This window comes from Acanthochromis polyacanthus, chromosome 3 (assembly GCF_021347895.1).
Source record: "Acanthochromis polyacanthus isolate Apoly-LR-REF ecotype Palm Island chromosome 3, KAUST_Apoly_ChrSc, whole genome shotgun sequence".
NCBI classification, from domain to species: Eukaryota; Metazoa; Chordata; class Actinopteri; family Pomacentridae; genus Acanthochromis; species Acanthochromis polyacanthus.
In genome coordinates this window covers 38,654,222-38,670,717 of record NC_067115.1, presented here as the reverse complement: position 1 = coordinate 38,670,717, position 16,496 = coordinate 38,654,222, and the positions used below count along the sequence as shown (strand labels likewise).

General features: G+C 38.9%; 1 protein-coding gene across 1 annotated transcript; it reads left to right on the top strand.

Annotated features, from left to right (window-relative positions):
• The first annotated feature begins 669 nt into the window (after positions 1-669).
• On the top strand, positions 670-11,998 carry LOC127533176 (cytochrome P450 3A56-like). The gene is made up of 13 exons (XM_051945700.1): positions 670-809; positions 904-997; positions 1,771-1,826; positions 1,953-2,052; positions 2,139-2,252; positions 2,953-3,041; positions 3,144-3,292; positions 3,438-3,565; positions 8,787-8,862; positions 8,943-9,103; positions 9,754-9,980; positions 11,321-11,483; positions 11,755-11,998. Exons 1-13 carry the CDS (start codon positions 739-741, stop codon positions 11,830-11,832), a joined length of 1,506 nt encoding a protein of 501 aa, XP_051801660.1. The 5' UTR covers positions 670-738; the 3' UTR covers positions 11,833-11,998.
• Positions 11,999-16,496: the final 4,498 nt, after the last annotated feature.

Here is a 16,496-nt window from a genome sequence, read left to right as displayed (position 1 = left end):
GTTAGATTATGTAATGGTGTCTTTACAAGGCACTGAAGTCAGGCCAGAAGGTGTGGTTTTTGCATGCTGTTGTATAAGACCACTCTGCTCCCCTCAGATGGCCCTGACACGAAATGATACACTGGAGGAAAACAACAAAAGCAGTCTCTGCTGCTTACACACCCAAGCACATGTCTGAACATAGTCTTTTCTGTGACTTTGAGCACTGAATTAGGAATAAACACTACATCTGTAAATCAAACAATGACCAATAATCAGATAAATCCAGATGAGAATAAAGATCATCTAAAAATGGATAAGACTCTATTTAAACAAACAATAGAAAATAGAAAATCAGTGTCATAAATAATGAGGTACAGATCTTAAACTAAAATGTAGTGTATGCTGTGCACGAGTGCATTAAATTACAACCCTAAAGGATGAATATTAAAGTAAATAAATAAAATAATAATATAATAATAAAATAAAATCAAATACACACAGCTGCTTTAATGAAATGTGCAACTAACCCAATCGTTATAACGATTTAAGCCACGAGACAACTGCATTCATGAGCTCATAAACGTGATTATTGCAAATGCTCCAGTGTGTCTGTCAATTATTCACCTGTTTGCAACTCTCGGTTAAACTCTCACACACTTGCTCACATCAACAGGTTGGTGCAGGAGGTTTATAAAAGCCTCCGGGTTGAAGTGAACCTCAGAGAAACTCCAGTGAAGGAAGAGACGACCTGCAGAGATGGACTACTTCTTCTATTTCTCCATTCAAACATGGACTCTGCTGATCGCCTTCGTCACACTCTTTTTTGTGTAAGTGTTTAAACAATCCGTATTCAGGTATTTGAACTGTTTATGCTGCTCTAGTTTTCCAGCTGTTTAATTTTTTTTGTTTGTTTGTTTACAGCTACGCCAACTGGACATATGGGGCATTTAAGAAGATGGGCATTCCTGGTCCCAGTCCTGTCCCTTTGTTTGGCACTATGCTGGCATATAGAAAGGTTGGTGAACAAATCTTAACCAATATACAGCTGGAAAAATAGGATTATTAAATTAGTGGTAATTAGCTGTAATAGTGTGATAGGTATGTTAGTGTGTGGTGTGTGTGTGTGTGTGTGTGGTGTGTGTGTGTGTGTGTGTGTGTGTGTGTGTGTATCCCATTATATAGTTGTGTTGTTATACACACACACACACAACTTTCTATCTGTATTTATCTATATTCTAATAATTGATATTTTGTTTTGTTTTTCATTTTAGTCATTTATCTCACCTATTTTACCTTATTTTATTTTATTTGATCTCGTCTTTTTCCTCAGTTCCCCTTTAATAGATAACTTCAACGTGGTGGGTTGTTTGCATTGTTTTAACAGAACTTTTTATTTTCTGTAAAGCATTTTGTGTTGCATTTTTGTTTGTATGAAAGGTGCTATATAGATAAAAATCTGACTGACTGATTGATTGATAATGTGTGGAGGGAGATATCTCAGTGGTGGTTTTCATTTTGCCATAAGTGCTTACAGATGGTCTGACGATCGTGAATTCTAAAAATTATTATTATTTCAAATGGTTTATTGTATGTGATTTAATATTTTTCATCCAAAAAGATCAACTACAAAAAATCAAAGTCACAACCCTCCAACTTTTGTTCATATATCCTTCAGGATTTATATTGTTAGTGATTGGCATACAATATTTAAGTACATTATTAATCCATGTTAGAATGGATTGTGGGTTTTTAATAAAATGTGTTTATTATTCACCTGTGTTCTTATAGGGATTCACCAAATTTGATCAGCAGTGCTTTAACAAGTATGGAAAACATGGGGGTAAGTGCAGCATGTGTTTCTAAGCTTTAACATGTATGTAAGACATTAAATGTATTTTTCTGACTGCTGCTCATAATAGAGATTCAAATCTAAGTAAAACATAAAATGTCATTTTTCTCATCATATTCAGCATCTTCGACGGCCGTCAGCCCGTGCTGTGTATCACAGACCCTGGCATGATAAAAACTGTTTTGATAAAGGAGTGTTACTCTCTCTTCACCAATCGCAGAGTATGCAGCAGCCACACTACACGACTCTACTCAGTCTCTCATCATCACCGTTGGCTTTTGATTCGACCTGAACTGTTTCCTTTCAGAATTTCCATCTGAATGGGCCGCTGTATGATGCTGTGTTCAATGCAGAGGACGAACAGTGGAGGAGGATTCGTAGCATCCTCTCTCCATCCTTCACTTCAGGAAGACTGAAAGAGGTTCAGCCCTCCTCATTTAAAAAAATATAAACTTGCGCTGTAATTTAGCTTCAACTTGAACTGTCCTCACTGCAGAGCTTGTCTGGCTTGTGACCATTTAAAATGCAGCATCTAATTTCCAGGCCTTCAAATTAATCAAATCAAATAAAAATTAAGTTGGAATCTCTCATATAAAAGAAAGAAAAACAGATAAAAACTTAAAGCAAACAAACTGTTAACCCAACAAATGCAAAACATGTGTCACTGTTTGACCATCACCCAGAAGAGTTCTGTCTCTTATATTTATGTGGGGTTTTTGCCTGATGAAAGTCTAGTGCCAAACGTTGCATTAATAAATTCTACAATTCTACAATTTCCTTTAGCTTTCGATGTATGTCGCTTTTATTCAAAGCGACATACATCTGGGAGTAGATACAGCACAAGCAAGGATCTAGTCTGGAGAAAACAACCTGGATAAGAGGAATAAAACAAGTTTAAGTGTGAGATTTACTTGTAAATTAAGGATTGCAAGGTAGAGAGTATCTAAAAGATATTTAGAGGCTCAAACAGGTGAAAGTGTATTACAAGAAAAACTTGAGAAATGTGGGGAAAAACACCAAACACTAACTGTTCCTTGTCTTTATTTGAACCAGCTGCAGTTACACTCAGTATTGTAATTGTTTTCATTGCTGGTATTTACTGTCGCCTGTCTGTGCCTCAGATGTTTGACATCATGAAACGGCATTCTGCTAACATGATGAGCAGCTTTACAAAGAAAGCAGACAAGGATGAACCAATAGAGCTGAAGGAGTAAGAACACTTCATACCCTTCAACAAAAAGCATAACGTCAGCCCTTTTAAAGCCCACGTCAGAATAAATGATGTTTTGGATGTGATTGTGTCCACTCGCAGCGTCTTTGGATCCTTCAGCATGGACATAGTTACCAGCACAGCCTTTAGTGTTGACATCGACTCTCTCAACAACCCTTCCGACCCCTTTGTCGCCAACATTAAAAAGATGCTGAAGTTTGACCTTTTCAGCCCTCTCCTCGTCATTATTGGTAAAGCATTCATTTACTTTGGATAAAATACAGCATTTTGTCCTTCACTGAGTGTTTTTATAAAAAGCATGTGTCAGCTGACTTACTGTGAACATTCTGTACCTTTCATGTGTCTGTGATAAATGTGTTTCTGTTTTCATTTCAGGGTTCTTTCCTTTCATGGGTCCCATTTTTGAAAAAATGGAGCTTTCCTTTTTCCCTAAATCTGTGACAGATTTCTTTTATGCCGCACTGCAGAAGATCAAGTCAAGTCATGCTAACGGCAAACAAATGGTATGACTGTGCCTCTGTGTGTACATTATTAAAAAATATCTAGAATTTCACTGAATATTCAGTTTTTTAAAATTGTAATTTCACAAATGAGAATTCAGGCTGGATAATGTAAATATTGTTCTTATATATTTCTACAATTAGACCTAAGTAGTCACAATTAACAGAAAAAATAATGTTATTTCTTTAGATTTTCAACCCCTCAAAATCCAATTTTTATTCAGTTACTGTATATAGAGAGATACATATGTACTCCTTTATCAGAACAGCTTTTATTTAATACTCTTCTCTCTTTTATTTATGAATTCCTATATTTATTTACATATTTTAATTTCTTTAATGTATGGTTTATTACTTCATTTTTTATCATTTCCTGTTTAGTTCATTAAGTAATTTTTATTTTGACTTTATTAGTCACAAGTTATATATTATTACAGATTATAAGCGGTCCTCTGTCCATCTGTGTGTCCTCTGTTGTTGACTTGGCTGTTGACCATTTCTGTGTGTTTTTTGGAGTCACTGGTTTTATCCAACAGGAGGCCCCTGTGAGAACTGTGAGGAAGCGCTATCTGACTTCTGAAGTGGCTGCAAAGTTTTTTAGACATTTTAGAGAAATATCCTCCTGCTTTTCTACCAGCTCCCTGCGATTTTATTGTTGATCATTTTAACTGTAAACTCAAGTCAAGCCTCGACTCAGCTGCTCCTTTCGTGACAAAACAGATATATATAAAAGACATACCACCATGGAGTACTGAGGAAACGAAAACACTGAAGAGGAAATGCAGAGCAGCGGAGAGAAAATGGAGGAAAAACAAATTGACAGTAAACTATCAAATATTTTGTGATCTAGTAAAAACATACAACAGTGCACTTAAGCAAGCCCGAAACAATTACTTCTCAAAACTGATTGCCAGCCACAAAAACAATACAAAATTTCTTTTCTCAACCATTGACAAACTACTCAACCCCACTTCCAATAATTATAAGGGCATCATAAGCAACGCACTCTGTGAGGAATTTGCAGTCCACTTCGGAGGGAAGACAGAGTCGATTAGATCTCGCATTTTATCAAATCTGAAAACTGCCTCTACTTTTACTGCTTCTACAACTCCGTCTTTAACTGAGGAAACACTGAACAGTTTTGGCCTGGTTGATGCAAGCATATTTGGTAGAATTTTATCCCAAATGAACCCAACAACCTGTCTTTTAGATCCCATCCCCACTTCATTTTTTAAGACATACTGCGGGCATCTTGAAGATGAGCTTTTAAACATCATGAATTGCTCCCTTCAGACAGGGTTCTTCCCTGCTGCTTTAAAAACAGCAGTGGTGAGACCCCTTCTGAAGAAGAGTAATCTGGATCCTGCTATTCTTAATAATTACAGACCAGTATCCAACTTACCATTTTTAAGCAAAGTCTTAGAGAAAATTGTTTTTACTCAGCTGAATGCTTTTTTTTTAAAAAGACACAATATTTTAGGTTTTATTCAGGTTTTAGGACGAACCACAGCACAGAGACGGCTTTGTTGAAAATTGTTAACAACCTCAGGAGTAATTTAGACTCCCATAAACTTTCTGTTCTGGTGCTACTGGACTTAAGTGCAGCCTTTGACACAGTAGATCACCCAATTCTTTTATCTAGACTTAAACACCTGGTTGACCTCTCTGGGACTGTTTTAAAATGGTTTTACTCCTATCTCTCTGACAGAAGTTTTCTGGTAAGTTTGGATACATGCTCATCAGATGTCCACAAAATGAAATATGGCATGCCTCAAGGCTCAATTTTAGGTCCCATTGTTTTTAATTTGTACATGCTCCCACTTGGAGATGTCATCAGGAGACACGGAATCAGTTTTCACAGCTACGCTGATGATACTCACCTTTACATTGCCGTGTCTCCTGATGACACAGGGCCAGTCGATGCCCTTTTTAACTGTATTTTAGACATCAAATCTTGGATGGCAGAGAATTTCTTGCAGCTCAACCGGGACAAAACTGAGGTTTTAGTTATCGGCCCTGAAGCCAAGAGAGAGAAACTTTTATCAAAACTGCTTTCGCTATCCTTTAAACCTGCTGTTTCTGTAAAAATCTGGGCGTCATTTTTGACTCTGAGCTTAATTTTATACCTCACATTAAACAAGTAACTAAAACAGGTTTTTACCATGTTTTTACCATGTAAAGAATATAGCCAGAGTCCGCCCATTTCTCTCTCCAGCAAACACAGAGATGTCAATGTATGCTTTTATTTCTAGTAGAATGGACTACTGTAATGCCCTGCTTTCTGGTCTTCCCAAAAAAACTATCTCTCACCTCTAATTATTGCAGAACTCAGCTACACGAGTCCTGACGAAGACCAGAAAGCGGGACCACATTACACCAGTTTTAAAATCACTGCATTGGCTCCCTGTGTGCTTCAGGGCAGATTTTAAAATTATTTGAACAGTTTTTAAATGTGTTAATGGTCTTGGGCCTTCATATTTGTCTGATCTACTTTTATCTTATGAACCCTCACGGACCCTCAGGTCCTCTGGCACTGGCCTTTTGATAATTCCCAAGGTGAATACAGTGACTCATGGCGAGGCAGCTTTTCAACATTACGGCCCTCACCTGTGGAACAGCCTGCCAGAGGACCTTAGGGCTGTAGAGAACGTAGAGACTTTTAAACGCAGGCTCAAGACTCACCTTTTTAAACTGGCTTTTACGTAATTGCTTTTATTTTATCTTAATGCCTTGATTTATATTGTTTATTCCTTGGTCTTGCTTTTATTTATTCATTTTATTATTTTGTATACTATATTATTATTTCACTATTTTAGTATTTATTTTAGTATTTACTTACTATTTTGCTATTCTCCATCTTTTAGTAGCTATTTTATTCTTTAATTTTTAGTTTTCCCTTTTATTTTCAACCTGTCTATTTTAGATTCCAGTGTTTCCTCAGTGGGGAGCTGTCTGCATCTGGGGCTTTGGCAGGGCCTGTGCCTAATGGCCCTGGAGCTAGTTGGCCTGTTGGGGCTTGCTGGGGCCTGCTGGGGCCTGCTGCTGCCCCGGGTGCGGGCCGCTCTCAATGATGGTGTTTCCTCTTTCTGGTGCTTCTGCTCTCAGCCAACCAACCCTGTTATTTCCAGGCGTAAACTAACCATGACGTCACCCGTTGGTTTCAACGCCGAGAAAATGAAGCCCGGATTTTGCTACTTCCTGGTCGCCGTATTGGATTTTTTGGAGCCAGTGACGTAAAAAGCGTCATCAAACAGGCTGGACCGGAGAGCAACTAGGGGCAGGATTGGCTGAGGACTCTCTTATCCCGCCCACGTTTTACTGCAGAGGCTTCTGTTGCTGTCTATCAAGTATAGTAGGGTGACCATATTCTGTTTCTCTGAAAAGAGGACACACTTCCAGCTCCCGCGTGAAAAATTTTCATCCCCCCCCCCCCCCCATTTTTAGGGGTTTTCCGTGGGTCAGGGGGCTTTCTGTGCTTCAAACTCAGTTAAACAAATATTCTGAATTTCCCAGAAAAGAACCCTTTACCTGGATATACAGAAAAATAGCCCAAAACACTCACAAACAGTTGCTTTATAAATAATATATTTATTAAATTAAAGCAATTCTCCTAAACAATATAATCAGTCACATACAAATATGGCATGCTCTAGTCTTTAATAGTTATTGACTCAAGTTGTGTAGGAACACATGTATTCAGATGTTTAACAAAATAAGAAATAATCATCTCTCTTAAGTCTGACACTTACACCGGAAAAGTGAGGTAGAGTACCATTCTTCAAAATAACCTCCCAATTATCAATTATGTAAAAATAGAAAAAATGCCTCAAAATATTAAACAAAAAGAAAAAAGAGAGGTAGCCTATTCTTCAATGTTGAGTTAGGCCATTCTTCAAAATAATGTGTCTAATGGCAAATGAAAAAAATATAGAAATAATGCCTCAAGTCAACAGTCCTTTTTTTCCTTCTTTTTCCTTTTCTTATTAGCTACAGAGACATAAGTCCCAGCTTTGCAGACTGTACATTCTGCCTCCCATTTGACACGACCCGGACGAAAACAGGGGTACTTTTTTCGCATTTCATCAGTGAAATGACATTTGCGTTTCGGCATTTTCTTTCGGTTCGAGTGCTCTCTCGCAGTGTGCCTACCTGCCTGTCAGCCAGCGAGGAAGCGAATCTCCAGCGCCGTGGCGCGCGCCGGCGCTTCAGAGACGCAGCGCTGGCACTCTGCAGCGTGTGCAGTGGAAATTGTCTGATAGAAGACAATGGGTTCTAAGTGCTACGCAGTACGATTCAAGAGCGCAGTGCGGCGCGGCGCGGAGGTTTCGGGTTATGTGGAATTTAGGGGATCAAAAACCCGGACATTTGAAGGACTTTATAAACGCCGTCCGGACAGCCTCTCAAAACAGGACATGTCCAGGCAAAAGAGGACGTATGGTCACCCTAAAGTATAGCCACGCCCCCTGGCTCCGCCAACTTTAACGATTTATTTAAAATTCAGTATTGATTTATTTTAAGATCGGCCACCTGAGCTCTCATTTTGACCATGAAAACTAACGGGAAAAAAATCCTGAGCTGTAGAAAATCAGTCTATCAGATTTTATTTTTTCCAAAAATGAATTGGGGTCTATGGAGAAAAAGCTTTTTGGAGCCAACCCTAGCGGACGGCGTGATATTGCAAGTTTTTGACACTTCGGGTTGGCTTCAATTCTGGAGCCAGATGCTACGTCCACTATATATACAGTCTATGATTATTTCTGATGTAGAAGTGTGTGTATGTGTGCGTGGCTGTGTGACTGTCTGCGTGTGTATGTGTGTGTGTTGATAGGGAGTATGATGGGGGCAGGAGTTGGGAGGGATGTGGGACATTGTCTTTTTAATGTTTATTTTTAATTTGTTAAGCACTTTGTGCTACTTTATGTATGAAAAGTGCTATAGAAATAAACTTTGATTGATTGATTGATAAGCTTTTCCATTGTTTCTACACATGTTAAGTAAATATGTAAAAGCCAAAAAAATAATAAAATCAACGTAAAATTATAGCTAAAAAATGTTTTTTTAATTTGGAACCTTACTGTGTTTTTATGAGATAGCTATTTTCAATTATATAATGGTATGTTACAGCAGCTGAAATATTACAGTTGTTTATTTTTTTGCGCTGTACATATATTTGTACAATAGATTCAGAAATATAATCAAGCTTTCTCTCCCACAATACTTTCAGAATCGAGTGGACTTCCTTCAGCTGATGATTGACTCCCAGAAAAACAGCGGCCCCAGTGAAGCAGATCAGGATAAAAGTGAGACACACATATGCAGTCTCCAAACACTCAAAGACTAAACTTAAAGCTGTTCTAAAGCATTTATCTTTTTGCCCAAGGTTTAACCGATCATGAGATCCTCTCCCAGTCAATGACTTTCCTCTTTGCTGGCTATGAAACAACCAGCAGCACTCTGACTTTCTTGGCTTACAACCTGGCAAAAAATCCCGACGTCATGAAAAAGTTGCAGCATGAGATTGACACCACCTTCCCTAACCAGGTATATTTTAATTACAGTAACATTTGAGGCACCAAGGGACCTTAAAAGTCAGAAATTTTTAGCTGTCTTCATTGGGTTTGGATCATTCTGTGGCAATGGAGATAAATGTATTCTTCATTTATAAATTAAAAATTTTAAAATGTCATTTATTTGAGCTGATTCATTAGAGGCTCTTTTCTGATGCTATGGCTTGTGCAGAGATTGCAAAGAATGATTATACATATTAAGGATTGAAGAACGGTACACATTTTTGCTGTTGTTTGAACAGCCTATCCATGTTTTGTTGAATTACAGTTAATATCTAGTAAAAAAGTGAAGAAAGTACGCATTTATGTGATACTTCTACAAAAACAAGCCAAAATTGTAATTAATGTCCATATCAACAATCTGTGTTTTTACATTTGTTCCTTTCCAATGTAAATGTAAAATTACAATGTTGAACTGTATTTAAATCAGCTAAATATATCATTGTCTTAAAGGTAGCTGTCTTTTATTTGCCATTTGCCATTATTTCACAGTTTTTCTATATAGATAGATAGATAGATAGATAGATAGATAGATAGATAGATACTGTGTACTTCATGATACTTTTTCTCTCAGTACTACTACCCTCTATCAGCATATTTATGTGTATCTGTCTGTTTGTGTAGGCTCCTATCCAGTACCAACCACTGATGCAGATGGAGTATCTGGAGGGTGTTATCAACGAGTCCCTCCGCCTGTACCCCATTGCTCCACGTGTGGAGCGTGTTGCCAAAGCAACTGTGGAGATCAACGGCATCGTGATTCCAAAAGGGATGGTCGTCATGGTTCCCACGTGGCCGATGCACCGGGACCCCGATGTGTGGCCTGAACCCGAGAAATTCAAACCGGAGAGGTAAAAGAAAAAATTAAAGGCATGACGTGACTTGTGTTCGAATAGAATAGAATAGAATAGAATAGAATAGAATAGAATAGAATAGAATAGCCTATATCGGTGGGAGCATCTCCTCCTCGTACACTCAAAAAATACAAATATGCTACATCCATCCGTTCATCACTATTGTCACAAAGGGGCTGGAGTCTATCCAAGCTGACTTAGGGTGTAGGCAGGGGACACCCTGGACAGGTCACCAGTCTATGACAGGGCGACACAGAGAGACAATCATACTTACATTCACACTTATGAACAATTTAAAATCATCAATTAACGTCTGCATGTTTGTGGACTGTGGGATGACATCAGGGAATCTGGTGAGGACATGCAAACTCCACACAGACAGATCTCAGGTCCATATCGGGATCCAAATCGGGGATCTTGTAGCTGTGAGGCGGCAATGCTAACCACCGAGACACTGTGCAACCCCAAATATGCAATATGCATGATTTAATAAAAAATAATAAGTAGAAAGAACAGTGAAAGTGTAAATGTACACACACTCATGCTGCATTGTCCCATGTCTGGCCAAAAGGAATATTGCCCAGAAGTATCTGTGGTGGTTACTCCTTTTACTTGAAAAGCTTAATTGTCCACTAATTTGCCTTGCTGAGACCACGGGCGTTTGCAACACCTTCCAGGAGGAGAAGGGGCAGCTGATTATTTACAGTTTCTGTGCAAAAGATTTGAGTTCAGGTGACATTTCTGCAACAGGAAGTACAGTCTCTGTTGAGGCTTCCTGACCACCGCTGATGTGTTGGTGGACCACCTTAAGTCGATTGTTAATACACACCAATCATGCATAACATTGTGACCACCTGCCTAATATTATGTTGATCCATTTTATGCTGCTAAAACTCTGAACCAGGTGGGCATAGACACAGGACCTCTGAGGATGTCCTGTGGCAAAGGGATGGTGGCAGTGAATTCTGTGGGTCCTGTGGGTTGCAGGGTGGGGCCTGCCTAGATCAGTCTTATCCTGGCACATCTCACAGATGCTCAAAAAGATTTGGATCTGGAGAGTGTGGAACCTGGGTGAACAGACTAGCTCTGTTGTGTTCCCCAGGCCACTCCTGAGCAATTTTTGTCGTGTATCGGGGTGCATTATCCTGCTGAGGTTGGCACCTGGCATCAAGGACTGATGTTGCCATGGGGGATGGAGGGTTAGGGGGTTGCTTGACCTGCAATGTTTTGGTGGGTAGTACATGTCAAGCATCCACATGAATGTCAGGACTTAAGGTTTCCCAGCAAAACTTTGCATTATAACAAGATGATCAATATATGTGTGACTGTGCGCCCAGGTTCTGCAAGGAAAACAAAGACTCCATTGATCCGTACACCTACATGCCGTTTGGGTTGGGGCCGAGAAACTGCATTGGGATGCGGTTTGCTTTGGTGATGATTCGCCTTGCCCTGGTGGAGATCCTCCGGAAGTACAACTTCACCGTGTGTAAAGAGACTGAGGTGAGAGCCTGGTGCTGCTTTTCTTTAAGGCGTTTGGTTCAAGGTTTACTGAGGGACAGGGCAGCGGTGCTATAGATGATTAGCACCGCTTTACTCATCTACATATCTTACTGCCAGTCACAAGATCAGCGGTTGCTCAATGAGACAGCACCTTGAACAAGAACACATTATACTGATAATGTCTGATACTTCCAATTATTGGCAGATTTGAAATAAAGTAGGATTCTGTGAATTGTTGACTTTGTTCATGCCTCTTCTCTCATCCCGTCAGATCCCCTTGGAGTTGGACATTCAGGGTCTAGTGGCTCCAAAACGTCCCATCAAACTGAAGCTGACGCTACGTTCTTAACCTTCCAGCTAGAAAAAAACAAAACAAAAACAACACAAAAGATTTAAACTGAGATGTGTACATAAAAGCACCATGTAAACATTTCAATACAACAGCACAGTTGTGTGTGACTCTATATCACCTCATCCTCACCTTGGAGGCAAATAAAACTCCAATTTACAATGAACTATGTGTAGATTATTCTCTTGTGTGCCGTCTGTCTTATAGTTAAACAATGAAATGTGCTACAGAAAAGAAATACAACAGAAATTATAAAGAAATATAGTTTTATTGGTGTTCAGATTTTTCTTTGTATTATCATCTGCATTACAATAGTTTACACATCATCTAAACATTACTCACAGACCCAAGTTGAGGAGAGGAAACTAATAAAAGTGCATGTTATATAATCAAATCCATCCATCCATCCATTCTCTATACATCGCTTAATCCTCACGAGGGTCGCGGGGGGTGCTGAAGCCTATCTCAGCTGACTCAGGCGAAGGCAGGGGACACCCTGGACAGGTCGCCACTCTGTCACAGGGCATAATCAAATCCATCTTTCATTTTTATTTTTTAACCAGATAAAAAGCTTTTCCAAATGTTTAGATTTTCTTCAATCCGTCATTCTACTGTTAGATGACTCAGATATTCACATATCTGTGCTATAATATTAAACTAATGTCCTGTGATAGTGATATGTGACAAGAGTTTAGATGGTAATGGACGACTCCACATTGTCATAGCTGTACTTATCCATATGTAAAATTTGAGGGGGGTTTTTCAGCCTTATTGTTCTTTTGGAATTTCTTGTCCTTCTTTCATGCATCTTCTGTATCCAGCTGCTGTAACATGTGAAATTCCCCGCTGACGGATCAATAAAATTGACCTTATCTTATTAAACACGTGTGCAATCTCACTTAAACATCAAACAATTCGACATCAAAAGATCATATGACATTATTTTTTAAATCTAACAGTGGGTTACTTGCTTGCATTTAAAATCGAACTGCTTAATTTATGCAATGGGCTGCCTTCAATTTAGAAAAAAAAACTTAAGCACATTCAACAATAATAAATGTCAGTAAGAATCACACTAAGTGAAGAAGAGGGACAGTAGTCAGAACCTTCGGCAGTGTCTTCAAAATGTTTGTTTTAGTAAAACAAACCTGAACACCAGAACTCTTGAGATATTCAGTTTATCAACATATAAGTAAAAAAAACTAACAAAAAAACAGTTAAATTCTTTCATACGAGAGTCTGGAATCAGTAAATGTTGAAGAATTTTGCTAGAAAAATGGGAAAAAATGATCAATTGATTTTCAAAATTTGTATTTATTTGTTTAATATGACATGAACAATACAGGGTCCTGCAGAAGGAACTGAGGGTCACATGCGTTTATTGCAGTTACCATGACGACCTGGTTCACACCATCTGAGCCTAACAATTTCAGATAATATTCATCTCCATCTCATCTGACCGGGTGTTCATCAGACTTCTTTTTGTATCGTTTAGCAAACTTTCATCTTACAGATTATGAATGAATTTCCTGTGTCATGAATTCCCCATGACACAGAAAATGCTGTGTAACTGCCCTGAACATGATTCAGACTTTACATGTGTGATCAGAGTCCAACCCTCATCACATCCATAGGCTGAAATACACTCTTGGTCACAGTGCCACCTGGTGGACATGTATGGATTCGCTGACCAGAAAGCATGCGAGGACTCGTTCAATGCTGCTTGCAGCTTTAATTTGTATTTGCTTTAGCTTTCAGACATTTTTTATACATGAACGAAAACAATATAGTATTTTACTTTATGATCAAAACAGCTTGTGAGGATATAGAAATTATTTTAATTTTACATTCATTTCCATATTTGTGTAGCAATCCTGACAATCTGTACAGGAAGAAGGTTAAGTTATCCCTCTTCCTTGTAAAAAATATTAAATTTATACATGACAAATACACAAAAGTTGTGGAAATACAGTGGACAAAAATTGCAGTTCAAGTCATCCAGGGTCGGAGTGGGATTCATTTTCAGCCCTGGAGTTTCATGCCTCACACCGGCCCACTTTAGATCACGACCTATTATTATTAAAATAATGTAATTATAACCTTACATGTTAAGACTACAATAGCACACTTTTCTGTATAACCTTGTAATTCAGTGTATTTTTCTAAAATAGTTCCAATTCAGTGGAAGTAAGGGTTGCTTCACAATGTGGATTTATTTCAACATAAGTGCACATCTCCAACATTATTATTGACAGCACATACTTTTCAACAATATCAGAATCAATATTCTGTTCAAATAAGTGTTCACAGATATCCAAAATTTAAAAATGAATTAAAAGAATAAATAAAAATATTTCCTTTTAAATTTAAAAATTAAAATAAAAAGTGTTACAGTTTCCAATAACGCTATCATCTCTTTTTCCTCTGCAGTTCCATCACAACTTAGATTTCATAAATATGAGAACATCAGTTAAAGGGCAAATCTCCAAAACTACTCTTTACAACATCAGAATGCTTGTATGTATGTACATCCTGTGACGGAGGGCGAGCAAAGTAATCAGAACTATCAACCGACTCATTTTCATCTGTCTCATCCCTAACTTATGGTTCAGGTTCTGCTGCTGTGATCAGTCCCTGCGCAGACTCTACTCTCCCTTTTACACTTCCTCTAGTTTCCCTGGACTCACCTGCACCTGTTTCACAATAAAAAAAACAATCTGTACACACATTTTAAATTAACCAATTAAGATATTTTCAGTGGCAAAATTTGCAGGCTTATGTCATATTACTTTCATTCTATTTGGATTCATTTGTGGGCTTCCTGTATTTACTGTCTTAGTTTTAATGATTAAAAATAAAATGGGTCACTGCTATTTTGCTGAACCATTGTTGAGGCTACTCACAAAATGCTGTCATGCAATGTGCTTTTGAGTTACGTGCAGTGCGATTTAGTTTTATTGTATTTTTTATGTTTCTCACACTGACGTCTGTACACCTATGACCGCCGATGAGTATAGTAAAGTCACAGGCCGTGTTAAGTGACTACGAAAAAATAAGTATCATCTGTACATACACGCAAGGCCTGTCCCTGCACTTATTATTAATACTAACAATCGCTGTAGAATTGGTAGATGTGGTGCAAACTGTGTGGCTTATATGTCACAAGTAAAACTGTATATGGCTGATTTCAAAAGTAAAAGAATGTCTTTATGACCCTTAAAAATGAAATGCAACTGTAACAGTTTTAATATAGCAGTATTAATAATGTACAGTCATTCATAAAAAAACCCAAAAGTGCAAGCATACGTCTTGCGATTGCAGACACACACACACGCGCACACACAGTATATACAGTGTATAGAGTATTAGGGCATATGGCCGGTTAAGGCTAGGCTGGCTCTGGTGGCTGACACGGTTAGCCTAGCCACCGTAGTCACTTAACACGGCCCGTGACTTTACTGTACTCATTGGCGGTCATAAGTGTACAGACGTCAGTGTGAGAAACAAAAAAATATAATAAACCTAAATGGCACTGCACGTGAATCAAAAGCACATTGCATGACAGCATTTTGTGAGTAGCCTCAACAATGATTCAGCCGTGTTGTCAATAAAGAACAAAAAAAACATGTCGGGAATGAACGCTATCTTAAAGTGAATTGGCTGGCAAAACAACTGGCATTGCTGCGCTGCTCCCTCTGGCAGTAAACCACCAGTCACACAATTTTGCAATATAGTCTGCCATAAGCCACTGCTGAATGGCGTATGGCAGAACCGCTCTGCCATGCCATTGCCACCTAGTGGCTGGTCAAAAGCCATTTGGGGATCTCGGCGTCTCACCTGACATGTTATGTCAGGGTGCGCCTGCAAAAAAATAAAAGAAAAGAAAAAAGAGCAGCCAGTGGAGGCGGCCCAGGAACCGCTGCAGCAGTTGGCTATACGTGATCAGATCAGTGCCATGACTGAACACCGGCCCTTGCCTGGAAAATCCAGACTGACTTTATTTATGTATTAATATAAATACAAATAAAGGCAGTCTGGCACTGTGATGATAGGAGACGATTTCAAAAAGGAGGGGCTAACGAATGCAGCTTGAATGAGAAAGAACCAATCAGCGTAACACGGATGTGATGCACAAACAAATCGACCTTGAAGTCCATGTAGTCCAAACAACAATGGCATGCAGCCGAGAAAGCGTCGCGGTGAATGATTACTGCCGTTTTTGTCACAAAAATCTGCGAATACATGCGGTACTCTCAAGTACAACACTTATTTTTGAAAAGGCTACGCAACAAAAGACTCTTCCGAACGATTAGCGGTGTTAGGAATAACTTTGTTAATGTTTGTGTTTGGTTACGGGAGGTGCACAGGTGTTTTATGGGTAATCCAGGCGCTGAAGATGACGCAGCATTAACTCCCGCCTCCCGTGCTATGATTGGTCGTACCAAACTTTCCCGGGAGGGAAACGCGATTGAATTCGCCCAATGCCAAACTGATTCTCCTGTATCTCCTAACATGGAGATAGGAGATTACATGGAGATTCAGTTTGGATTTTCCAAGCTACACCGGCCCAATAAACAAAACAAAATAAAAGTGAAGGCCGGCACTCACGGCCCAAACATCAGACCGGCTCCCCAGGAATTGTCCCGGTCCTCCCGATTAGTCAC